The following is a 26,171-nucleotide window of genomic DNA, read 5'->3' as shown; positions in this document are numbered from 1 at the left end:
GAGAAATTCCTGTATGGTGACAGAAGAATAGGGATATATTTACTAATGGCAAGTTCTAGCCATTTATTTATATATTAGGTTTGTTAGATGAATATTGAATGCCAGCATATTCCTATGAAATATAAAGGGTCTTTCATTACATGTTTAAATACGAGACATACAGAGAAATAATGTAACTTAGAAAATGCCTGGAGTGAAAAGCCCCCAGAAACTGGATAATTGCTATAAAATTTGGAAAGTATTATTACCATTATCTGTACAGATTATATATTTTTTTTACATCAAATCAGAGGTTGTGTATAAGTTAATACACACATAAAGTAGGAATATATTTTCCCCACTTATTGAAAAAAAGTTAGCACTAGCAATATTTCGCTTCAAATTTTCCACTATCTTACTGGTATTCATGCAATTGCAAATACTCTAATAGATATTTAAAGGGAACTGGATTCTTTAATGGTATTTGCCTATTCATGCTGTGTTTATTGTCATTCGTCACTAGACTGTCTCAATACTGGACTAGAGGCCTAAGCCCATGGAGAGAAAAAAAATTGGAATTTTCTATTGTGTAACGTCTATATAAGCCAAGCATCGTGAAGGAACCAATATGAGCTTTGATTTTTTATTATTATTAAGATTCTGGTTTTGGTACAGTGTTAGGAAAGTTATTTCATTGGTGAACTAGTTTAATTTAGTTTTTCAGAAGTTTAATGAAATTTTGTTATGAACTACAGCTATTTTTTTTCACAATGAACATGCAGTGAACGTAGTTGAAAAGTTCACTAGTACAATACAATGTATTACTTAAAGCCTCTTTTGCAAGTGTCTTTATCTTTTATTTTAAGCTTGTGCTTATTACCTGCATTTACTACAAAGCCTAGTGAATTGTGTATATTCTGCAGTTCTCATGCATTGACATAAATGAGTAACAGACAGCTGATAGGCTGGTTAATTATGCATTAGTATACAGTTTTTGTCTTGAAGTTTTCACTTCCACTCCATTTGTTTGTGGTCCATATTGTATAAAAACACAAATTGGGTGAGCTTTTTGGCCCTAAAGCTTGCACAAATGCTAGGTAACAAATGGATCTAGGTGACATTGTTTCAGTTTTATGTCACAATTTAGTAGAGCTTTTGACATATGGTTACTTATGAAGTTTGTCTGGCAAATTGTACTGTACAATGTTACTTGTAGAGGATCCGTTTGTACTGAGATTTTGATGATTAAAATTCATATGTTGTTTAACAATTGCATAGAAAAGTGAACTAATATCTTTTCTGGGTTTAGGAGTATTTCATATCTTAAAATGAGTTTTATTCATCTGTATTACTTTATTATAAACATTTGAAAGCCAGACTAAGTTTCCTCAAATCAGTCCCAAAGATATTTCAGTCTGTTGATTTTGGTATCTATATAAACAGATTGTCAGAATCATATTCTTTAAATGGTTATCTAGATTGAGTATATTTCCTTTATACTGAAATGCATTCATATGAAGAATATACTTCCACCTTACGACTGTGTACATTTATTCCTCAATATTTGACAGGTTGGCACAAGTGCTGGTGTCACAAGTAAAAAGGTACAAGTCATTGCTGCAGATGTATGTTCCTGTTTTTATATTAGAATGCCCATTAAATGAGATTAACTTTAGATATTAGGGCAGTGTAAGGAACCTTTATAATGGTAGATGTTTTGCCCAACAGTAATTTGAGTAGGAAACTTGGGATTAGAGAGAGAAACTCTACCTATCTTGATTATGATTCATCCTCCTCATATATAGAAACAAAGAATCTTGTGGTAATTTTGTTGTAGTCTGGTGTAATGCTATGAAAGTTTCAGATTTGTGATGTTTTTTTATTGTAATTTATTGACATTTTCATTAAAAATACTAAGATTAGATATATCTTGGTAAATGGTAGGAAACTTATTCGGTGGAGTTAACAGTATTTTATTTTTATGTAGGTAACAGTAACTTCTGGTATTTTGTTGTATTTTATTTATATATAGGATAATTTAGTATTAATTGCAGTTTTTTGCGGAACTTAGATCTTCAGTATTTTAGTTTCAACTTGTTTTGAGTGTAGTGTACAGCCCCAACCTTAAGGTAGTTGATTTAATTCATCTTTGTCTTATATTCTATTTTATTTTGTTGTAAGCCTTGTAGATAAATTGACCAATTTAGTAAATGAGCACAAAACACTTAAAGTTATAGGACTAGTATATTTTCCTGTCCAAAATTATTTTCTGGGTGATATATTTACTTACACCGTCTTCCAGGAAATATCTTACTGCGAGCTTTTAGAACCATCTCGTAGCTTCTTTTGCAAGCCTCGTCGTCAGCAGTCGGAGCATGTTGAGTATTTAGATCAAAATGAAAGGTGTATCCACCCAGGTGTAGCCCGATGCTTCAGCTATGAGCCTGCTACGCATAAAGCAACTGCCCACTATGTCCCACATTCCCCTCATGGACACATCGAAAAAGGTACGCATTGCATAATTATCTTGTTTTGAGTGACTCAAAATGTGTTTGTTGTGGAATAAAGTACTATATATTTCTTGAGTGTGTATACATGCTGTGTGGTAGTTTTACTGTAGTTGAATATATACTGTTATGTAATATAGTTTTGTATGTTGAAATTGGTATGCTTGACAGTTTTACTTTCTTTAGGGAAATCTATTGAAAGGTTTATGCGTTCTTTCCTTTCAGCTGAATTTCATAGAGACAAAAAGTTATGTCCACACAGATATACAAATTTGGAAGAGAAAAATATTTAGGAGTCACAATAGATTTGTTTTGTTAATTTCTTGCCACTGAGTAAACATTAAAAATTCTTTTAAATAGTCTATTAGGATTTTACATATTTAATATTATTTGATTGGTTACAAAAAAGGATGGTATGGTATTTTTATTGTATTACTTATAAATAGTGATTTGAGTACCAGGTTAATAGCTTTCCTCATTGCTCATGCATTTTAGTAATTCCATTTTTTTAAAAGGTAGTTCTACTTTCAAGATCTGTATGTACAGATGTAGATTTTGTGACCTTATACTTGTAAAATGTTATCTTATTGCACTAATCAGGGTCCATTTTACTCTCATGTTCTATTAGAAACGGAATGAATATTGCATCGACAATAACCGTAAGATCTAATTTTGTCAAGTTTAATGTCACAGCCCCTTTCTGAAGTAGCATGCAGATAAATAGATAAGTAAAATTTAAATTAACCCTCCTTCACTTGAATAGTGAACTATAAATACCAGCTGTGTACTAATATTTGAACTGGCTTTCATAATGTCAGGTAGCCTGTATGTAATGATAAAACTGACAGTATTATATTGAATCAGTTCTCCCCCCACAGCAGGACTGTTGTGTATGGCAATACAATAGTAATACAATAAGAACAGTACCAAATCTGTAATAGTTATGTATGAGAATGTGAATGTGACACCGATTCATTACAGTTGTATAATGACAAACTTTCATGGTCCGTTACAATATTAGCTTCCAATACATTGTTCATAAAGAACCCACTAGTCATATTGAGGTATCCTTTTGTGCCAAACCTTTAAGAGCCTTCAAGTCTATCTTGGTAGTCCTGTTAAAAACTTTATATAATTTAATCTACCTATTTTGCATTTAAACCTATAAATATAGAACTTATGGGACTTTTAAATATTTTGTAATGCAAAATATAGATATTTTAAACTCATTTGGATCTAAATTATAAAGATTCCTGATATTAGGATGTTCATTTTTCAAAGCTAAACATATTGGATATTTTAAGTTTAGTTTTCTTGTATCCATTCTTTCTCATCCCTGCAGTTTTATGGATCCGTTTTGTAAGATATCATCTACTGTAATCCTATCTGCTACAAGTTTTTATAATGAGGGAATTAAAGTGCATTCTTTTTTTACCATATCGTGCCAGGATTCACACAAGTGAAAACTTCATAACTTAAAGAATTGTGATGGGTGTGTACATCTGTCTAATGTCAAATATTAAAGTTTGGGATAGCTTTCTAATATTTGTTGATAGTGATTATGAAATAATTCTACTTTTTGTACTGTATTTCAAAAAGATGCATAGTCTATGAAGTATCAAAACAGTATAGTAGAACCTTGCAATAGCTAAGTGTTATAACGGATTTTGGGTACAGCGGACTAAATACAGATAACCAGAGTAGTGTTCGGCTGGCAAAGGTTACCGTAAGAAGTTACATAGTTCCGAGATATTTATATCGATTTAATGTATTTATTTACATAAAAGTAACAAAATCCTTTTTACCTTAGTTGTTATTGCCTTATCTTCATAATAGATAGCTTATTCAGGGAATAATTCTATAACAATATAGTCAACTTTCTATGTGAGCCCATCAAAGAACACGTAAAGGCAGTTAGCGCATTGTGTCAACAGTTGATTTCCAGCTACTGCTCTCGACGATATGCCCACATATAAATAACAGTATTCTCAATATATGTAAAGATGATGTTATTACAAATGCTATTTTACTTAATGGATCATTAGAAATTCAAAATGAATTGAATAAAGCCATTTCTATATCATGGTTTTCCTACATATGACGACCAAAAGAAAAACCAGTGCTTTTCTATTATCACCAAACACAACAAATGAGATGAATGAGAGCATTTGAACATCCATTTGATAACTAATGATGCTAATAGCTTTTAGTAAATTGTAGGTAAACTTTGGTAATCTATAACATATTGGTATTTTTGCAATATTTATTATAAGATGTTTCAAATGAGTTTGGAAATTACATTTGCCAACCCAGCTGTGAAAATGTTAACGTAATTATCGTAATTTTTTTGTCAATAAAGTCAAGGTACCACTATCAAGTATTCTTAAAATAATTTTCAAAGTTATTTAAACCTAATTATAAATAACACAGTTTTCAAACAGTGTGGAAACCTATTAGTATCGTTAGTTATCACTTAGATGTGTGAAAGCTTTCGTTTGTTTTGATTAACGATGAAACAAACAAAATGGTTTCCCTTTTGGGCTTCTGATGTAGGGAAAGCCTGATACAGAATTGGCTTTATTTTGTTTATATTCAATTTCTAAGTATACAGTAAGTAAAACAGAATTTGTAATAACATCTTTACATAACCAAAACGTTAACCTATGCGCAGGTAGTTTTGTAATTCAGCATTCATCTTATGCTACTGTATGGGATGAATCGATTAAATTTGTCTTAGTCTATGAATTCGTTTTAAGCTAAAGGTCATCTTATGAGTCAATTTTTGTTGTTCGTTCTTTCCATCTTGAAGCCTTTGGCACAAAAGAGTAAACTTAACTAGACCAAGGAGTTCTTAAGGTTTTGTTGCCTTATATTTGCATAGAGATCATAAACGTTGAACTTTCAGCATGTTTATTTAAATTTTTATACATTTGAGGACTGTATCATGAAGAATGGTGACTTGATTGGCATGGAGAATGAATGTGTTAGTCCTTTTGCTTTTCCCATATTGTTATTTTGGTTGCTAATTGATATTCTTGAGAAAGTAATAATGTTCAATAAGTCCTCTACATAAAATCTTTCAACTTGCAAAATTTCATATATGATATCTTATATGTGCAGTGTATCAGAAATGATTGAGTAATTGTTAAAGGAAATTCAAATTGATTAAGTCGACTAATTTTTTTTTTTTTTTTAGATATTTTGTGTTTGGATAGCCATATGAATTTTTATATATATTACAGGGTAGCGCACAAGCTGTAGTAAGAATAGTAGACTGAAAATAATGAAGGGTAGGGATTTTTGGATTATGAGCAGGATGCCTTATATAGTTTTGTTTGACTCAAGAACCTCTTATTACTGCACATCTTGTTCCTATCTAGGAGACTAACTGTAATATTTGGTGGAGACTACTGTAAGACTAAATGGAGTAGATAGATTGATGATACCTCACTTGATAATGAATTTTCCTATGTTAACAAAAGTATTTTTGTGAGTATAGTTCATGTGAAAGCTTTTTGAAGTAAAGTATACTGTATATCTATTATTTCATTTTGCAATATTAATCATGTTACATTATTGTAAAGATTGTCTGTGCTTGTGATAATATTGATATTGTATTGTATTTTGATATTCTTATTGCTGTTTCTTTATGTTAGTCGATATAGTTTAAAAGTTAAAAGTAAGTACATTTAACATATAAGAGCTTGCCATCAGCATAAGTGTGCATATTATTGTTGTGATCGAATAATTTTTAAAACAGAGCTTGTCTTAACTTTTTTTCATAGGTGAATGTTGACACAGTATTTTGATTTTACTCATTTGGCACGTAAATTCAGTGTACGAGGGAGTTCTCACAGAGGAATTGAGATGAAGTATCCCAGAGTTCATCTAAATCAGGGCAATTGCTCCTATTATAACGAGATGTCATGGCAATTGTCCTGGAGATGAAACTCGGGGTATTCATTTCTTGGTTTTCCCATGTGAACTTTAATGTTTAGTTGAGTGCTAATTGTTTCCAGGTGTGGTTTCTGGCTCAGCATCAGTGACGGGAACTTTCACCTTATTGAGGGCCTTAGAAGCTGGGGAGCACATGATTAGAAAGGGTACTTTAAGTTTAACAGTTTTACTTTAGATGTGGTTTCTTTTGTGTTCTTGATGTAAACACCTTTAGTTGTTGTTGTCATTTTATACATGTTCCTGATTTCCCAATTGTGCTTATGTCATGGGGCTTTGATCATAGGAGTCTGACTTTGCTGTTAGCTTTATAGTTTCCTAGGATAGTTAGAATGAGAACCCTGAGTTTGGGAATGAGATTAGTAGGTTTTCCTTTTTGAAATTTGTTGTAGGGTCAGAAAATTTTTATTATGCAGTGGTATACTTGGTGACCTAGTTATTTTGTGGTAATATGCTTGAGTTCAAAGATTAGACAGTACATAACCCCGCAATTGATTAGACATATTCTCTTACTTTTGCTTTTCTGTTCACTTTTGTTCCCATCTATCATGTTCTGTATTCCTTTTCAAGTCTCATGTCAATAACCTGTATAGTTTTATTTCTAAATGTGAGTCTTTTATACATGAATCAGAATCCTGTTATCTACTTATCTTTAATCCTTTCATGCACAGTACATTAAAAAGCCAAGGAACTAGATGAGTGATGAACTCATTTCAGTCATGGATCATAAGTTTCTTCAATAGCCTTACATGGGAGTACATGATGGTGCTTTTCTGGATTCTGTCCTCTTAACATTACGTTGGTTAATTTCCTGATGCTTAGGTATATTCTTCTACCTCTTATTGTTGCGTCTATATTTTTACTGTGTATTTGTGGGTAGATTATTATTAATATTGTCAAATATTTTCTTGAACAGATTACATTGTTTCAAAACAAAACTGTTACTTATAATTTAGCTCATTCTTAGTCAACAAAATCCGAGAGACTTCCGACAGAAAATAGTCTGCTAACTGTCATCACTTTGCATGGCCCTTATGATCCTCGAGTCCTCAGTAGAGAAGAGCCTAACTTTGTATGTGTCTGCGTCTGAGTCTGATGTTTCATGCTATTACTCATAGGGGAGACAGCTTTGAACCTCTTTTCCTTTAACCTACCTTTGGCAAATGAACACCAAAGTCTCATCAACTGATGGGAGAGAACTGATATCATGGAATATTGTATAAAGGATTGCACTACAAAAAAATTATGATCTCATATATTTCCTGAGACATCTAAAGGAAAGGTTAGCCTTGGCTTTTAATGCTTTTAAATATGCTCTTCCTCAAATTCAAGCTGTAAAACTTGTGTGTATTCAGTGGGGATTCATCAAGGAAGCTTATAGAACCATATGGTTTGAGACAGAAGGTTTACAGAGCTCGAATTAGACCACTAGATGGGGCCTTTCTTTTGTCCTGAAGTCTTGCTAAACATCCTTGTGCTTTTCTTCGTACCTTAAAATGAAGAAGGTGGTCTTTTGGCTGGTACATCTTCAAGGTATCTCAGCTCTTTGAAAATAGTTTGCCAAGGGTTGGTAGTTTTTGGTTTCCATCTTTACTCTGGTGTCTTTGCAAGCAGTAGAAAGCTCCGGAGTTGCATGAATTGAACCATTGCAGCTGTTGCTTTGTTTCCCTGTACCTATGCAAGGCAAAGTGACTTTCTTCTCTACCTATACAAAGCATAAGTCTTATATTTTCAAGAAACCAATGACTAAGGGAAAAAACTGCATTTACTCAAGGAAAAGTAGGAAGAAATATTTGACACTTCAGACACTCCACAATAGATGAGTTTTCTACTAAAGTGTACTTGCTATACAGCACTATATACCTGACAGTAGTATATTAAGGAAATTCTTGCTCTCTCTGGCTCCGAATAATTACCTTGGTAACAAAGTTATATTGTGAATAGTAGTACTGCCCAAAAGTTAGACTACCTCCACATAACTACTCTCCACTTTTTTTTTTTTTTAATCGGGCAGAAAAAGTTCCCAGACCTTTTTTAACATTTTTTGGAAACATCTCACAGAAAGGGCTTAGCCATTACTAATCATCATGTTTATTGCAAGCTCAGTGTGTGCAGTACCTACTTAACTAGAAACTCCAGAAACACTATCTTCATTGCTTTAGCCCTCTTCTATTCTTGCAGAGACTTTCTGCGATTATATACTTCTACATATAGATAGTAGTCTTCTATTGAGTTACTTCTATGAGTACCCTACCATTACAAACTTCTTAGTTAGACTGTGATTATCAGGATCTTGACTCAAGTCCTTTTAAATTCTGGATTTTATTGCTCATTACAATCCCAGGAGTTCCTTGGATAGAATTGTCATCCCAGCTAAGCAATTCTGAGAGCTTCAACAGGTTGATCTTCTCTTCCAAGATTCAGAATAAACTTTTAAGACATGCCTACGAGACAAATTGACTTCAAAGCAAAAAGTTTATCATTACAATACTTATAACTCATAAAGGTTTTACCTATCAATTATGCTTATTATTATTATTATTATTATTATTATTATTATTGTTATTATTAATTGTTAAGCTATAACCCTAGTTGGAAAAGCAAAATGCTATAAGCCCAGGGGCTCCAACAGGGAAAATAGCCCTGTGAGGAAAGGAAACAAGGACAAATAAAATATTTCAAGAACAGTAACATTGAAATAAATACCTTCTACATAAACTATTAAAACTTTAACAAAACAAGAGGAAGAAAAATAAGGTAGAATAGTGTGCCCAAGTGTACCCTTAATCAAGAGAACTCCAACCCAAGACAGTGGAAGGCCATGGTACACTGGCTACCCAAGACTAGAGAACAATGGTTTGATTTTGGAGTGGCCTTCTCCTAGAAGAGCTGCTTACCGTAACGTAAGTCTCTTCTACCCTTACCAAGAGGAAAGTGGCCACTGAACAATTACAGTGCAGTAACCCCTTGGGTGAAGAGGAATTGTTTGGTAATCTTAGTGTTGTCAGGTGTATGAGGACAAAGGAGAATATGTGAAGAATAGGCCAGACTATTCGATGTGTGTAGGCAAAGGGAAAATGAACCGTAACCAGAGAGAAGGATCCAATGTAGTCCTGTCTGGCCAGTCAAAGGACCCCTTAACTCTCTAGCGGACTTATCTCAACTGGTGGCTGGTGCCCTGGCCAACCTACTATTCTAGCAAACATTTGGCCAGACTGCATTAAAAGTAAAGGTCTTATTCTTTAGTAACCTAAGTATTCGTTAGGTGCATGTGCAGTGTTGACAGTGTGCGGAGTATTTTTTTTTTATATGGAATGAGTACAGGATTTTGCTGACTGAATCTTGGCTAAGTTATATATAGTGTCTCATATATAAAAAAAAGATTAAATTGTTTTTTTACATAAATATATATTTGCATTTAGAATACATTTCCTTTCCTGTTTATCTTACTGTAATTCATTTTCCCCTATATGAAATGGCCATTGCTGTAATTGATTACTTCTTGATATACATAGAATACTATACTATGATTCCCAAATTTTGATTTAGCTTATAGTGAAGGATGACATTTGACTGCACTTCATACCTAATGAAACCTCTTGAACAAATTAATTCCCTAACAAAGGCATTGTAGGTTTTAGGTAACCTTAGAAGTTATCATTAATATTATATAATTTAAAACCAGTGAAGCTGTCCTTTAGCCCAAATGGTCTTGCTTCAGGGATAAAGGTTGGAGCAGTGTAAAATTTCAGAAATTGCAGCCTGGTGGCCAGTGGTCCAAGGGTGATGGATGAAAAGTAAGAGTAGGAAGCAGTGCCGCTGAGGGGCGAGGCAACAGTATACTGCATAAAGTTCACTGTATTTTACTCATGGTAGGGATTTGAGATATCTTGCCTCTTTTATGTTTAGGATCTTTAATATATGCAGTATTATGTCTTGTGATCATTCACAAGACTTAGCAGTATAGAAATGGTGGGGAACTTAGAGGTAAAGGGAAGAAAGTAATGTTCAAGATATTATTTTTACAAGCATTTGAAATATTTAGGTGGAAAAAAGCTATCATGATTACAGTGTATAGTTTTTTCTATATTTAATTAGATTATTCCCACATGTGATTTTATTGTACTGTAAAACTTAGGACCTATGGTTTGATGGTTAATTTTAGTCACTGATATGGTTCTGTGAATATACACTCACTCTTGTGATTGTTACAAGTATATTATTCTAATGCCATAATGGTATGAAAAAAAACTCATATTTTGTTATAGAAATTATGTATTGCCTTCATTCCCTAGATATTTAGTGATAATCTTGATAGTGTTCTTATCTGGTCTAAACTATTTTGATTGGAAGAAAAATAGGTTATCGTAGATTTATTTTGATATGGTTGGAAGAGTGTGGATGTTACATTTTCAGTATCAAATCTTTACTTAACAGGTTTATCCCCTATGAATAATACTTGTGAGGTTTTATGAAACATCTTTCTTTCCCCATAGGGCAGCGTGTGCACTGTAAGTGCAGTGGACTTATTATTATAGGTTCAATCAAATGGGAAAAATGTTCTTTCGGCTAGGTATACCTGTAATCTCAGTTTGCTGGAAAGCTGATTCAGGTTTGGCTTTGGGATAGTCGATTGCTGTTTATTATTTTGTCCTTTTTCTCTCACGGTGATAGAAATAGTTTTGATATTTTAGGCATTTTAAAGGATTTTTGTCTTGCATGGTACTTGTATCATTATTTTGAAAGATAGATCCAAGCAAAATTACGCAGATTAGGCTTACAGGAAAACCCAGCAGGAGGATAGTGCTGCTTAGTGTCACAACCTTGACTATGATTTTGTTCTCCCTTTGATGTAACCTATGCCACAAAGTTCAGGAGGATGAGCTTATGCTACTCTTTATTCCTATTTGAAGCACCTGATGCAGACTTGTCTAAGCAGGGAGTATCTCTTTTATCCATAGACACTGATATTCCACTCAAGAATTTGTTGTAGCATAGGAGCAAATTGTACTTACCCATGTGTTTCTCTCCAGATATACTAGCTGTCACTTTGGAATTTACAGAAACTGTACCTCTATTGCAGCTTATAATCACTGAAGCTTCTTGCAAATCTTTGGATATTGTATTCTCATGATATTAAAGTTTTTTTTTTATTTGGAATGATCGTGAATATTCACTAGCACGCACAAGTTTGAAGCACAGATGATCTTCAGTCTTATTATTACAGTAATCTATCTCCATTTTGTTGGTAATCCTTATTGTTTTTTTATCAGGTTGGAAACTTTCCATATTTAGTGTCATTACCTTTAAATTTGACTATTTACTTGTTTCAGGTGCCACTTCTAAAACTTGTTTATCCAGCTTTCCGTACGACTTCTTGTTTATTTGTCTTTTAGAATATTTTACCCATTGGGGTATGTATGGTATAGGAATCTTTAATTGCATCATCCAATTTAATTCCTCAGCATTTAAAGTTTTATAAATATAGAAAATGTCTTTTGCATGTTAGTGTAATTTATTCCCTTTTGATTATCTGAGCTTCAAACTTTTCTCAACAGCCTGTGTGGCATTCACAAAATGTTAGAATTTTTAAATGAAATGTTGATTCCTAGGCATAAGAAAATCTTAATACCTTCACTCTGCACTGACTAAAAATTTCCATATGCAAATTTTCTTTTATTTTTGCAAAAAGAGCTGCTTACACTTGAATGTAGAAAACTACACGGGACAATTTTTAAAATAGTTCCTCTGTTTTGCAGAATTTGAACAATCCAGGTGCAAGTGGTTGGCCAAGCTAACATTCATAAACTACTCCTTTCATCCTCACCATTGGGTGAATGAACCTATCACAAACTATTCTTAATTGTACGATATATCTTTCTGCCAATCATATTCTTTCCTTTCTTTCTATATCATTCTTTATTCTTACCATCTTAAGTAAACCTTTCACATACACGTCTTTCGTATTAGCCTTTCACATACTCGAGTACCACCTTTTTCAGTGTCTTTTATAACAATTAAAAGGAATACAGTTGCTCAGCTTTGTTCCCATGACGAGTTAGTGCATCGATTTATTTTCTTATTCTGTATTACATTGCATCAAGTCTATTTTATAGGTATTGTGCCTGTTATGAAACTTGTTCATTATGTCAAGAATGAAACCCTTTTTCTATTTAGTTGGCTCTTATTTACAATGATCTTGACTTCTATCAGGTATTGGTTACAGGAATCCTGTATATCTCTTTAAGCCTTTATGTTTTCAATATCGATATAAAATCTCATGCTGTAGGATATTTTTATCTGCATACAAAATATGTTTGCTCACCATCTTTTATCCACTATGCGCTATGAAGTAGATTATGTATAGGAATAACACAATATATATTCTCTATACAGATATCATTTACCACTTTGTTTATGTAATACTACAGTGAAGTCATAGGAAATAGGCTACACATCCAGTAATGATGGATCCATTGTAATAGTTTTCATCAGCTTGTTTTCACATCCAGTAACTATAATCTTAATCCCATATCATTCGAGAGTAGATCGCTTGTGGTACCCGATTAACACGATCCGAATATTTTTATGCAACCTATCTTTTTTAAAAATATATGACATTGTAAGCTCATCATAATCCCTAGCTAGCTTTTTATTTTCTTGTGCCATTAACTTACAGAAATTAAAGCTATTGTACTCCGATTTTAATGAGTTATGTAACTTGGCTTATGTTTGAGAAGCAGGTTTTGTCACTGAATAAGGGATAACATAAAAGTACGGAATTTTTCTTTCTGTAACTCGCCATGACTTGAGCCACCCACAGTCCTAGATGTCTCTTCTCTAAGAAAAGGAATTAAGCATGTTGAAGCATCAGCGATTAAAACTATATTAAGCTAATAAGGCAATGTAATTGGAAGTTTATGTTGAGATGTTACGGCAGAAATTTTATCGCAAGCTGTTGGTAATACTGTACTCTGGTTGACTAAGTCCCTTTCAGACTTTGGTCTTTTGTATAAGAAAGATCCATGGTATCTCAATCTTTCTTTTGGACATAACAAATAGAAATTTCTGAAAGCTTCACATTAGATTAGGAATATCCTGAGATTTTTTTGGTGATTAGATTTACTAACCATATGCATTAGGAAAATTTATCTCTTATTAATACTGTAGTCCATAATATAATCATTTAATAACTAACTAATTCAATCCCAAAAAGGGAAGATACTGATATATTTTAATATACAGTACATTGCAACTGTATAGGTTATTAATTGAAGGAACCTCCCTTGTCTCTCTCTCAAAGATTGGCTTATAGATGTTTCCCTTAAAACTAAAAATTTCCTGTTTTCTTTCATTTCAGTAGGCTTAGCACTCTGTTACATTACTAATATTTAGTGAAGTCATCATCTTTCAAATAAGGAAACGTTTGATTGCCTGGTCTGACATTATGGCAGCTTCTGATTTACCTGTAAGAAGGGAGTTTCATACCTTAGTTACTTGTGGATTTTGATTAATTGAGTTTAACAATTACTACGTAATATACCTAAAAAAAATTATAGTATAAAGGTTTCTGCTTTTTGTTCTTAATCTCAGACATAGTCATGTTATGCAAGGCGTCTTCCTTTGTATTTTATGATTCGTTTTTTGTCTTGCTTGTCGTAGCCGGGCCAAGTGTTCAGATTTAAATATTCTCATTTACATACATGTAAGGTTGTGTCTACAGTAAAAGCAGGATTTAGCTTGAAAAGTGTTTTAAGAATATATGACAGCTTTATAAGAGTGTTTGGAGGAGGTTAAATTTATAAAGAAAATAAGAAATATATAAATAAATTGTAAATGATAAAGATATACCGTAGATTTCTGTATGTACTTTGAAGTTTTTCAACTGTCACAGTCTCCCCTGGAACAAAACGCCTGTGATAGCCGAGGGATTACTGTACATGTATTGCCAAAAATTTTTAAGGGGAAAATCATTTTTAAACTAATAAAAGGCTTTTGAATTTAAATAAGCTTTTTTTCTATACATAAGTATAGAAGGATTTACTTGTGAAATATTCAGAGCACTATACCTTATTTACATGAGATAAATATCTATAAATTTTAAATGCTGTACAAAGCTTGTATCTTGTGACTTTAATCAACCGCTTTATTGAAAATTAATGAAAACAAAGAGGTCTTAAATTAATCGTTCTTGGAATAAGAAATAAAAACAAGGTCTGAGAGGCGATGCTATTTACACAATCGCTCTATTCACTCCCGCCAATTTCCAGTGGGAACTAAAGACTTTACATATATCATGGCAAAGAGTTTCTTTTATATTTCTTTTTAGCTGAAGCTCTTCATTTAATGATAAATTCCAGTTAGGCATTAAAACAATTTTAGTTTAAAGCTTAGTTTTATTGTTGATCTGAATTCTGTACTGAAAGCCTTCCTTGAATTATTGAGATAATTTTTATCATTACTCGATGGTTTCTCGCATCATACAGCTAAATGCACCCAGTGTAAACTTTTCATTGCATTCCATTCTTTTCCTCCGCTCTTCACCATTTATTATAAAATGCCTTAAGTTTTCCGTTTGTTTTCTTTGGAAATCTTGGAAATGATAGAAGCAGGGCAAGTTTTAACGATTGTATAGCACGCGCTTTTGGCTTGGAATTTTTTTTTTAGCGAGAAGAAAATTGCATTCTATATCAAAACTGTGAATGCATGTATATGGTCTTAGACTACTCTAACCATATTTTTATCAGAAAACCTAGGACTTGTGTAGGTAATATTGTCTTCTTTTAGCATCTTAAATGCAAAGACTTTATTTGCTAATTCATTTAGACTAGCCTACTTGTCTGTCTCAATAAATTTAAGAGATGTACTTAGGGACAGCATTTGTTTTTATCGTGACTGATCTTATTAAGGATTTATCCTAGATTATTGACCCTAAATACTCCTTTAAATCTAAACTCTCCCTAGCTCTGACTTTAATCTTTAATGATGGTAGATATATCAGAGTGGTTTACCCCTTTAAACTTTCAGTATTGTATTTAAATGGTTACTTACTGCCTTAAAAGTCTCTCTCTCGACTCATTGTGCTTTTCATTTCAGTATGTACTGTATTTCTTGTAAGATATTGTGAGATTCTCATATCCCTGTAGTCATGGAAGTTTAAATTTTATTTTGTATTTGGAACCCCCCATTCTAGTGATAATGTTTTTTGTGAATTGTATATCTACTGCTGTCCTTTGTACTGTGTTACTTTGTTAGACTTGTCTCATTACATTGTTGGATGTGAACGGGTAATCTGTAAATTGTAGATTTTCGCAGCTAAGACAAAAATTTACACTCGTACTCATCATCGAATGTCTTGCTAATTATTTGCAGGAAGTGCTTATGAACTTGATGAGTGGCGTTGTCCATCATCGGGACACGCTCCAAGTATGCCATACGTCCCCAACATGCTGGATGATCCAGAACTCCGTGCAGGCAAACATAGAAAACTCTTGCGCTTTCCATCTTATATGGTATGTATTATAATGAAAATTTGTTACAAAATTTACTTCATTTTTCATATGTAAGTTACTCTTAAAAGATTTCAGTTTATATGGGTAAACTATTTTGTAATACATCAATGAATATTCACCACTACCTATCATATATACAGACCCCATTCATTATATTAAAATGTCTTAAACACTGCAGTTTTTTCATTAAAAAACCAGAAGTGAAGCCTCTTTAAAACAGCCGTCTAAGTCCTTAGGTACTCAATGACCATTTTTTGTCTGCAGCACTTTGAACAATCAAGCAAAATTGCCACAGACCTTTATTCCTGCTGTATGATTACTAAAATTCAAGATATTTAACTCTAGACCATTAGTTCAACTTAATTCTTTTATTTTCCCTTATTTTCATATTTTAGGTGATAGGACTTGGGGTTTTTACACTAAATGGAAGCTATTTTTTTGCCGCTTTCAGTATTTGTGGTTGCCAGCTTCTCTTAACTAAGGGTATTTATAAGAAACAGCTTATTGTTCTTCTGAGATTTATGCATCTTTGCAATTTTCAGAAGGTTTTAGCTATCTGCCGGTTTGGTGTATGAGAATTTTCTTCTTCAATTTCATCCTTCCCTGTTAACTAAAAGTATCACATCCAAGCAATTTTTCATAAGTCCCAGACAATAGGAGCTATGAATTCATTGGTTTCAGAGTGAAAAGTGTTCATAATGGTGTCCCTTTGTTTATCCTCACTTCTCCATATCTGGTTGATGTTGTTTCCTTCCACCAATATGGGGAAGATAAATGGAACTTGACAATGAAGAATAAAAAATCCTATGGATCATGGACTTCCCCAGCATGACTAGACTTTGACTAGGGTACCCCTAATAAACCTTGGTTGAAGAAGTCTAAACCATTCCATACATCATCTTGTGCCTTTAATGAGGAACGAGTGATTGGGCCAATCATTTCTACAGGACTAGGAGACCGAAAACAATATACACCATCTTGAAGATTCTTTATTCTAACCTCTCCAGGATGCTTAAACTGACCTTTCAGCTCCGGAAAGCTGGTGATCTCTGGCAAAGTTTCAAGTTACCGAAGGAAGGATAGTTTGCTCTTATGTACATACAAATCTTTCGTCTACTAGAATAGGGAACATTTCTTCAGCTGAGCTTGAACGGCTATTGAATTGATAAATAATGTAGTTCACGACAGATAGTGAGCCGCTTCAGGGTATACACCCCTGGCTCGGTCCCCTGGGAGCATGCGTCAGGAGTAAGGAGCAGTCGGGTTATTCAGGTTCGGGTGATATGTGGGATTCATCCAGTGATCACCCCACTCTATCAGAAGATGGAGGCTCTTCTCCCTTTGCCGTGCAGAACATCCATGACAAGTTTGACCTAAGGAAGGCTTTGGCCTCCATAAGTCTTTCATATAAGCCCATTATGACTCTGAAGAAGGTGGTAGCTAAGGTTACCTCACCCCTGGTATGTCTAGTGCCATTGTCTCCCTTGTTTAAGGTCAATACAAAGATTAGGTGACAATCAAATAAGTTGAACTAACTTCATAGGTATTTCATTTATATTGCAAATTATAGAAAAGTTGTTGAGCTCCAATTTTTTAGGACTGTTGTTCTGGTCAATTGCCCTTTGCAGAGATAGAAATACAGTAGGTATTTTTAAATCAATCTCAACACAAATTTTTTCCATTTAACATCAATACATTTATAGTTTCCATTTTGAAACTGTTTTTGCTCTTTTGAATACAAATTCATCATTAATTTTATTTTGTTATTACTGTATTCCAATTTTCAAAACTCTTTTTGTTCTTATGAAGACAAATTCATTACTGTAGCCAAATATATACTGTAAATTAAAATTATGGCACATTTGTTTAGTTGACCTGTTTGCTGATATTGATACATATTTACTGCACAGTATTGTTCTGGTAATTTTAATAATTGTAATGAGTTGAAATGGTAGAAATATTTTGTATTTTTTCATGACCAAGTTATCAAACTTTGTAGGATGTATTGTCTTCTTTGCTAACTACTAAGTTATTGAATGAATAGAATGTTTTGATTTTGCTGTCCTTTATAAAGTGTTGGTAATAATCACTACATCTTAATTTACAGACTTCTGTTATGGACTACACAAAACCATCAGAGCTCAAGAAGGAATTGAATGATAAGTTCCGAGGAAAATTCCCCCAAATTCAGCTCACGCTTAGTAAGCTAAGAAGGTAAGTGTGAATCTAAGAGCATTTTGCTTGTTCTCTTGCTTGTTAACTAGTTTTGCTTTGGGTTGGCGAATTTGCAATAACGCTTGCTTGTTTGTTAAGATGCTTTCGTTTCTTAAGATTTTAGTCATCAAAGATAAAATGTAACTTCAGTTGGGTTTCCTAAATGTCATAAGTTTAGAACAATATTCCAGTAAACTAGCATTGCTCACTGAATGATTTTTTAGAGGTGATGAAATTAGTAGTAGACCAAATCATTAGATCTTATTTAATAATTGGTGACACCTATTACTTAGTTGAATCCCAATAGCTCCATGTATGTCAATATGGATGTAAATGAATATTCTACAGTATGGATTTCGATGACTTAGACTTCTGGAATAGAGTAATGATTTTTAAAAAGCAAATATACCTAGAGACCGGAGTGCAATGACATCACTAATATCCTACCAGGTACCTTAGCCTTATGCTTTTTGCTGTTTTTTTTTTTGGGGGGGGTTGTTATAAGAATTATGTTTTCAATATATCTAATGCTTGCTGGTTACCTGACATTTTACCTAGAAGCTTGGCTGCTTCGCTTTTATTGCTTTTACCAGAGATTTCTTAGTTTATTTGATCCAACAGGTAAGGGAAGGCATTGCAGATTTTTCATAATATACTAATGAAAATATTATAGACTTATTATTATTATTATTATTACCAGCCAAGTTACAACCCTAGTTGAAAAAGCAAGATGCTTTAAGCCCAAGGGCTTCAATAGGGAAAAATAGCCTAGTGAGGAATGGAAATAAGGAAATAAATAAATGATGAGAACAAATTAACAATAAATCATTTCAAAACCAGTAACGTCAAAACAGATATGTCATAATATATATAAACTATTAACAACGTCAAAAACAGATATGTCGTATGTAAACTATAAAAAGACACTTGTCAGCCTGATCAACATAAAAAAAAATTGCTCCAACTTTGAACTTTTGAAGTTTTACTGATTCAACTACCCGATTAGGAAGATCATTCCACAACTTGGTAACAGCTGGAATAAAACTTCTAGAATACTGTGTAGTATTGAGCCTCATGATTGAGAAGGCCTGGCTATTAGAATTAACTGCCTGCCTAGTATTACGAACAGGATAGAATTGTCCAGGGAAGAATTTTATCTTCCATTTAAAGTATAGAAGATACAATGAAAAAAAAAGTTATTTGAGTGTGAGGTTCTATGCGCTTCAAAAAGTTTTGGTTAAAAAGTTATATTAATTATTTTCCTAGTTTATTTTCATCACATGATAATTTCATGACATGTTACTTCAGATTATCTGAGATTATTCCATAAAGAAATAAAAATTCAGTTGCTGTTTCTTCAGAATATTTCAGATTTGAATTCGAAGGACCCACTCGTGTAACAGCAACAGTGACCATAATGAATCATGTTTGAAGTCCTGATAATAGCTAACCTTAACTTTGTTGTGAAAAAGATTGCAACAGCAGTTGATGGAAATTTGCTGTTTTCTTGTTGTCGGTTCCCAATTTTTTTATTTTGAAATAATTTTGAAATTTACACACCGATGAACTCTTATGAATGATCAGTATTAATTGTTCAGGGTCATATCACCAGTATATTTTTTTTTATATAATTTACACTTCATCGAGTGAGACGATGGAACACTTGTCGTCTGGTATCATAAGCTTCTACGGGTATATTAATTTGACTGCAAAAAAAAAAAAAGTGTTATTTCTCTCTTATAGTATGTGCATGCCTTCCTAATTCCAAAAATATTCCTTATCTGTCAGTTATATACCTTACTATGATGGCCTGAATGTCTTACTGTTGCTGGCTTATTGAAATAGATACAGTTGTGCTGACTTGACTTGCCTTTGGATATCATTTATTATTTGCTTCAATAAAGTTAACCCTTTTACCCCCAAAGGACGTACTGGTACGTTTCACAAAACCCATCCCTTTACCCCCATGGACGTACCGGTACGTCCTTGCAAAAAAATGCTATAGAAATTTTTTTTTCATATTTTTATAATTTTTTGAAAAAATTTAGGCATTTTCCAAGAGAATGAGACCAACTTGACCTCTCTATGACAAAAATTAAGGCTGTTAGAGCAATTTAAAAAAAATATACTGCAAAATGTGCTGGGAAAAAAATAACCCCCTGGGTGTTAAGGGTTGGAAATTTCCAAAGAGTCTGGGGGTAAAAGGGTTAAAAGTTTGCATTTATCTGGAAGTTCTATCTGAACCTATCCACCAGCTTCATAACCTAATGATCTCTTGGCGTGTTTTACTTACAGCTCTCTGATATGCTCAAATTCCATTTGCTTTGGATATTTCTCTCGACTGTAATATCTAGGGTCGATGGTTGTAATTGAGCAAAAATTCTCTTGATGACTGCAAAGGTTCTGTTATGGTACAGCGCTCATGATTATATTCTATTAACTGCATTTCATCATTTTGCATTGCAGTTTGAAAAGAGAAATGTTGAAGATTGCACGTCAAGAATGCGACATAGATCTTTTAACAGTTGCCCATGCATACGTCTACTTTGAGCGTTTGATCCTCAAGACTATCGTAAATAAGCAGAATCGCAAGTTGATAGCGGGAGCATGTCTTATCCTTGCAGCAAAGATGAATGATGTTAAAGGAGAAGCACTGAGCAATTTGATTGAGGTAAATATTATACTTTATTTGTTTTTTTAGTAAAGCAGTTTTATTTAGATAAATACCATAATGTTTTACTGTATTTTATTTAATCATAGTGACTGTAGATCTATGTGCTAGATTATCATTAAGGAGATATTTATTAAAAGAAATTTTCTGTATTAATTATTTCTATGAATCTCCCCTGATGTTCATATGGCTTCTCTTGAACCCTGCTTATATTGATGTTTACCCCAAAATACTAAGGATTTCTTATTTTCTCAACTTGCATTAGGCTTAGACTCCTCTAGTTTAGTATTGAAACAATCTAGCATTTAATAGCAATAACCAAAACATCAGCACACCATACCTGCATTTTTCTTTTGTCTTTTTTTCATCTTGGTCATGTAAAGTTGATATTTTGTTTACCTCTGCCAGCTATGTGAAAGTCTCACAAAAGTGTCAATTAGGTTATTAGTGATGATAAGGGATGTCTTCTCAGGATTTGTTAGTGTTCAAGAGTTATTTTTTGGTGATTATCCTCATTTTCTGTGTGTAATGTGGCAGACTGTGTTGTGATTTAAATGATTGTTGTGAAGAATGTGAGAGCCCTACTGTTCCTCTTATGGAAGAGCATGTTCTAATCCATCAGATTAAAGGTTTCAAGCATAAAAGAAACTAACGTTTAGCACAGGAAAAATTGAGGATACCACGTTAGTGATTTCAGTTTGGATTATAATGATAATACCACTCCAGCTTAGTAATGAGCTTCATATCATCTTGTAAACTTTAGTTGTTCCGTAACCGAAATACAAACCACGCTATTTACATTGGGTTTACCTTTTAGCGCAGCTGAAATGGCGAGCCATTAGAATTTAACGAGGGTGTATTACCCCCGAGCTAGTTAGCGGGAGGGTAGGGGAGTGGTAGCTAGCTACCCCCCCCCCCTCCCCTCACACACAGATGAATGCTCACTTTCACTTTTGGCTCGGACTGGGATAGACGTCTCTGTCTTGGTCCTCGCTTGGCAGCCATTGTTTGTTTTGTCTTTACTTAATCGCTTACTTTTCCTTTACTCAATATATTGTTAACATGTTTTCATGTTTGTATATATATTTGAGTATAGAAATCAGTAAGTTTCCTTTTCAGAGTTGTGTGTGTAGTGTACGATATCTCCGTGGAGTCCTTGGCAGTTGGGCCACCACGGCGTAATTTTATGGGTTGCGATCGAGTTTGACTTCGGTCTCTCTCTCTCTCTCTCTCTCTCTCTCTCTCTCTCTCTCTCTCTCTCTCTTGAGGTCGTTCACTCCTTTTACTACGTGTTACTACGCCCTTGTAGCTTCCTTCCCGTGTGGGGGGGTTGCTACGCTGTACGTTTTATCTCAATTAGTTTATGAATCTAATTGTAGTTATTTTTTTTTCAGCTTGTAGAACGATTCCTTTCAGGGTTTTCGTTCTCTTTAGTGTTCATTCTTTTTTAAATTACATAATTACATAGTTTCATAATTATAATTGTTATAATTCTGTTTTGGTTACAGCTCTCCTTCCGTGAGTTTAAGTGGTTGTGAGGGCACGTGCCTGTTGTGTAATTCTTGTTTCCTTTCCCTCGGGATTCCTCTTCGGAGCCTTCCCGGGGGAATGAATGTGTACTAATGTTTTTTGTTTTTATTTTTTTACAGTTACCGATCTAGTTCGTTTCTGTAATATGGCCCGGTGTGAGCTGTCTTGTGGAGGCCTTGGGATTCGGCTGTTGCTGCCTCCCCTTTGGATTTTCGTCAGGGGCGTGTCTCCTTCTACTGGAAGTACTCCCGTGACGATTGACAGCTCTCCAGTTCATTTTAGAACTCAGGAGGCTTGCCTCCTTGGGTGGGTAACTTTCCTTCCGAGGGAAGTTTTTCCTGTCCAGGCTTGAGTTTTTCCCCTTTTGGGTGGTTCTTCTCTTGCCTTTTTTTCGTGCGACTATGCTCTTGGTGCTGAACAGTCACACCTGCAGTTTCGCTCAAGGGGCTGGGCAACTGCAGGAGCCCCTCTTCGGAGGATTGCTCCTTTTAGGTCACTGGCTGACCAGTCTCTTCTACGAAGTGTTTCTCTTTCGTTCGCGAGAGAGTATACTCATAGAGACTCCTCTTCGGAGGATTCTTCTGCTGCTGTTGCTGTTGGCCTCCTTCGCCGTAAGGCTCACCGTCCGCCTTGTCGTAGGGCCTCTCATCCTCCTATAAGGGGGCTAAGAGGCGCATTTTTGAATCTACGTTTGCAGCCTACAACTCCTTCATCCGCCCTGATGCAGATGGACAACGGTCTTCCCGACGGACAACGGTCTTCCCGACAGACAACGGTCTTCCCGACGGACAACGGTCTTCCCGACGGACAACGGTCTTCCCGACGGACAACGGTCTTCCCGACGGACAGGAACGGTCTTCCGGCCTGCTCCTGCTCAGTGTTAGCGCACAGGCGCTCTCCTGCTCATCAGCGCTTCCTGATCGCTAGCGCTCTCCTGTTCTCCAGCGCTCACCTGTTCGCCAGCGCGCTCCTGTTCGCCAGCGCGCTCCTGTTCGCCAGCGCTCTCCTGCTCGTCGGCGCTCTCCTGATGTTCGCCCTCCTCGCCAGCACTCTCCCTGATGTTCGCCCTCCTCGCCAGCACTCTCCTGATGTTCGCCCTCCTCGCCAGGGCTCTCCTGCTCATCAGCTCTCTTCTGAGCATCAGCGCTCATTTGAGGATCATCGCCCTGCGGTCTCTGTCCATCCTACAGTTCCTGCTGAGCTCCTTGCTCGCCATCAGTCTTCTGACTCTGTGGCTACGCGACATCGTTCAGCGCGTGTCAAAAGCACATGTTCGCCAACGCGCCAGCGATCTTCCTGTTCCTGCTCGTGAACGCGCCGCGCCACCTGTCCTTTCACAGGACACGCGTCGACCTCCTGCTCGCCAGCGATCACCTATGCGCCAGCGATCATCCGCTCGCCAGCGTTCACCTGCTCGCCAGCGTTCACCTGCTCGCCAGCGCGCACAGGCGATTTTAGTATCGCCTATTCTCTAGCGTTCTCCCACGCATCAACGATCGCCTACACGCCAGCGTTCACCTGCTCGCCAGCGTTCATCTGCTCGTCAGCGCGCACGAGCGATTTTAGTATCGCCTATTCACCAGCGTTCTACGCGTCAGCGATCACCTGTTTCTCGGCGATCTCCGGACCGCCCGCGTGTGTTACAGCCTGCGCGCCAACGTTCTCCAACGCTTCTGAAGGGACATGGTTCGCTAGCTACTAGCTCGCCATCGCTCGATTCCTCACCTGCGCATGCTGATCGCTATTGCTCGCCAACGCGTCGCCATGCCACAAGGCGCCCTCGCCTACCTGCGCGTCAGCGCTCACCAGCTCATCACCGATCGCCTGTTGATCCACATCGCCAGCGGTCTTCCTCACCCACGCGGCAGCGCGTTTCCTCGCCATCGCGCCAACGCTTGCGTTCGCCGCCTCGGACACGCTCTCATTCACCTGCCCACCCTCGCGCCCACTCACCTGCGCGACCGCTCGATCATTCGCCTGCGCGACCGCTCGATCATTCGCCTGCGCGCCCGCTCGCCTGCGCGCCCGCGCGACCGCTCCCCCGCGCGACCGCTCGCCTGTGCGCCCACGCGACCATCGTTCGCGGCGAACTCCGCAGTCGGGGGTAGCAGCAGGAACGCGTGTTCCTAGACAACGCTCGGGATCGCCTCCACCCAAACACAGGTTGGTAGTGCAGGACAAGGATACTACTGAGGAGAGGTTAGTACACCATTCTCCCCACCTTCTTTTCAGGCAGCTACTGTGGTGTCCACTCCAAAGGATCGCCCGATCCCTTTCCCTTTAGCGAGGATTTCTGACTCTCTGTCCTTGGAGCAACAGACTTGGTTTGGTCCTCTGGCGCGGGCGTTAGTGAGGGTTATGAAACCAGCACTCGCCGACCAGGGTAACAAACCAACGGCTGTCTCTCCTATGCTGAAGAGAAAGAGAGGAGTGGACTTCGTGGTGACTTCCCCCAGGGCGAAGTTGGTTCCCAAGAGATCGGTTGCGAAGGCCCCTTCTCCTGCTCAAGGGCTTTCTCCTTCTCCCATGGACGAGGCCTTTCCGTCCTCAGGTGAGTCCAGTGGGGCGGTAGTCTTCCCCTCGAGACCAAGGGGGGAGACTTCACTTCGTGGAGGAGAATCATCTCGTGAGGAAGGGGCCCCTCGAATCTCGTGGTTGGGATCCTGTATCCCTCCCAGGAGGGAATCCAAGGACTCCAAGACCGTCCCGAAATCCTCCTCAAGGATTCGCCAGGAACCCACGACTACCTGGGGGAATGTCAACGTTTCACCCCAGGAAGAGATCCCTGGGGCAGGAGACTTAGCTGCCAGCCCATAGGGAGGAGAATAGCAGGAATCCGAACATACCTTCTGGCCTAAGCCTGATAAGGTAACTTAACGGGCTTATGGATCCAGTCATCGCCCCCCGTGAAGGGAAAGACACGATCTTGGATGAAGTGTTTGACGTTCGGAATGCCCCGAAGTCCAGTGCGGCTCTGCCCTGGTCTCGGGGTCTGAAGAGTGCCAGAGCTAGGGCCATCCTTGAGAAGAGTTTGTTTGTGCCCAAGGACAAAGACTTAGACAGCGGCTGTGCGGAGGAAGTCAACTTCCGTTTTCACTCCTCCAAGGCGCTTTCTTCCAGACACTGCAGGGCTCCAGCGCCTTTTTCTTTCAACCACATCGGCCTAGTTATCGGCTACGACAACTGAGACAAGGTGTCCAATTGCAGTTTCCTCCTGTCAGGAACAGATGGCACGGGGGGGGGGCATAGTCCTAAAGGGAGCGGCAGAGTTCACGAACTCTAGGATTGCAGGTTTCACGCTGGGAGGATGCTTAAGGTTACTCATCCGGATGACAGCTTCCCGATGCCCATTCCCGCTCGATCTCTGATCAGCCAAGGATATCGCTCCTGCCGTCTCTGTCAGCGAATTCAGTGTCTCTGAACCTCTATGCCATAACGTCGGCAAGAGTTGCCCGTTTGGGCAGAATGATCCATACCTTAGGCGAAGGTCCTCCATAGGATCATCGACGGCTTCTCCCCCGGCTTCTTCAGTCGATCCTTTCTTGTAAGGAAGTATCTGAGACGGGAGTTCCGTAGTCGACCTCTCAGCCCTGATCAAGTTTGTCGAACAAACTTCGGCCAGCGTAGAACAGCAGAATCGATCAGACTGGTAAGGAGGCGACAGGACTCCTTAAACCCTGGATCGGAAGGACGGGTACTTTGTTTCCATTCCATCCATCTTCCAGGGAGCTCGTGGAATTCAGCCTAGACTGCAGGTATTCCTGCTTATGATGCAGTGTGGCGATCCCTCTGTGGCATCGCAGG

The 26,171-nt window shown here is 36.9% G+C and overlaps 1 protein-coding gene across 3 annotated transcripts in view; it reads left to right on the top strand.

Moving 5' to 3' along the window:
• LOC137643868 (CDK5 and ABL1 enzyme substrate 2-like) overlaps nt 1–26,171 on the top strand; it is a 52,042-nt gene that overhangs the window by 12,612 nt on the left and 13,259 nt on the right. For 2 of the 3 annotated variants that reach the window (XM_068376601.1, XM_068376600.1), the window contains 5 exons: nt 2,282–2,486; nt 6,506–6,589; nt 15,813–15,952; nt 18,060–18,166; nt 20,633–20,837. In XM_068376601.1, coding sequence (XP_068232702.1) covers nt 2,282–2,486; nt 6,506–6,589; nt 15,813–15,952; nt 18,060–18,166; nt 20,633–20,837 — 741 coding nt within the window. The remainder of the gene's footprint in view (nt 1–2,281; nt 2,487–6,505; nt 6,590–15,812; nt 15,953–18,059; nt 18,167–20,632; nt 20,838–26,171) is intronic. The other variant, XM_068376602.1, reaches the window with a different exon arrangement.

The sequence above is a fragment of the Palaemon carinicauda genome, chromosome 7, assembly GCF_036898095.1.
Source record: "Palaemon carinicauda isolate YSFRI2023 chromosome 7, ASM3689809v2, whole genome shotgun sequence".
NCBI lineage: Eukaryota > Metazoa > Arthropoda > Malacostraca > Decapoda > Palaemonidae > Palaemon > Palaemon carinicauda.
The sequence above is the reverse complement of the archived record's forward strand: the minus strand, read 5'-3'. Positions and strand labels throughout refer to the sequence as shown.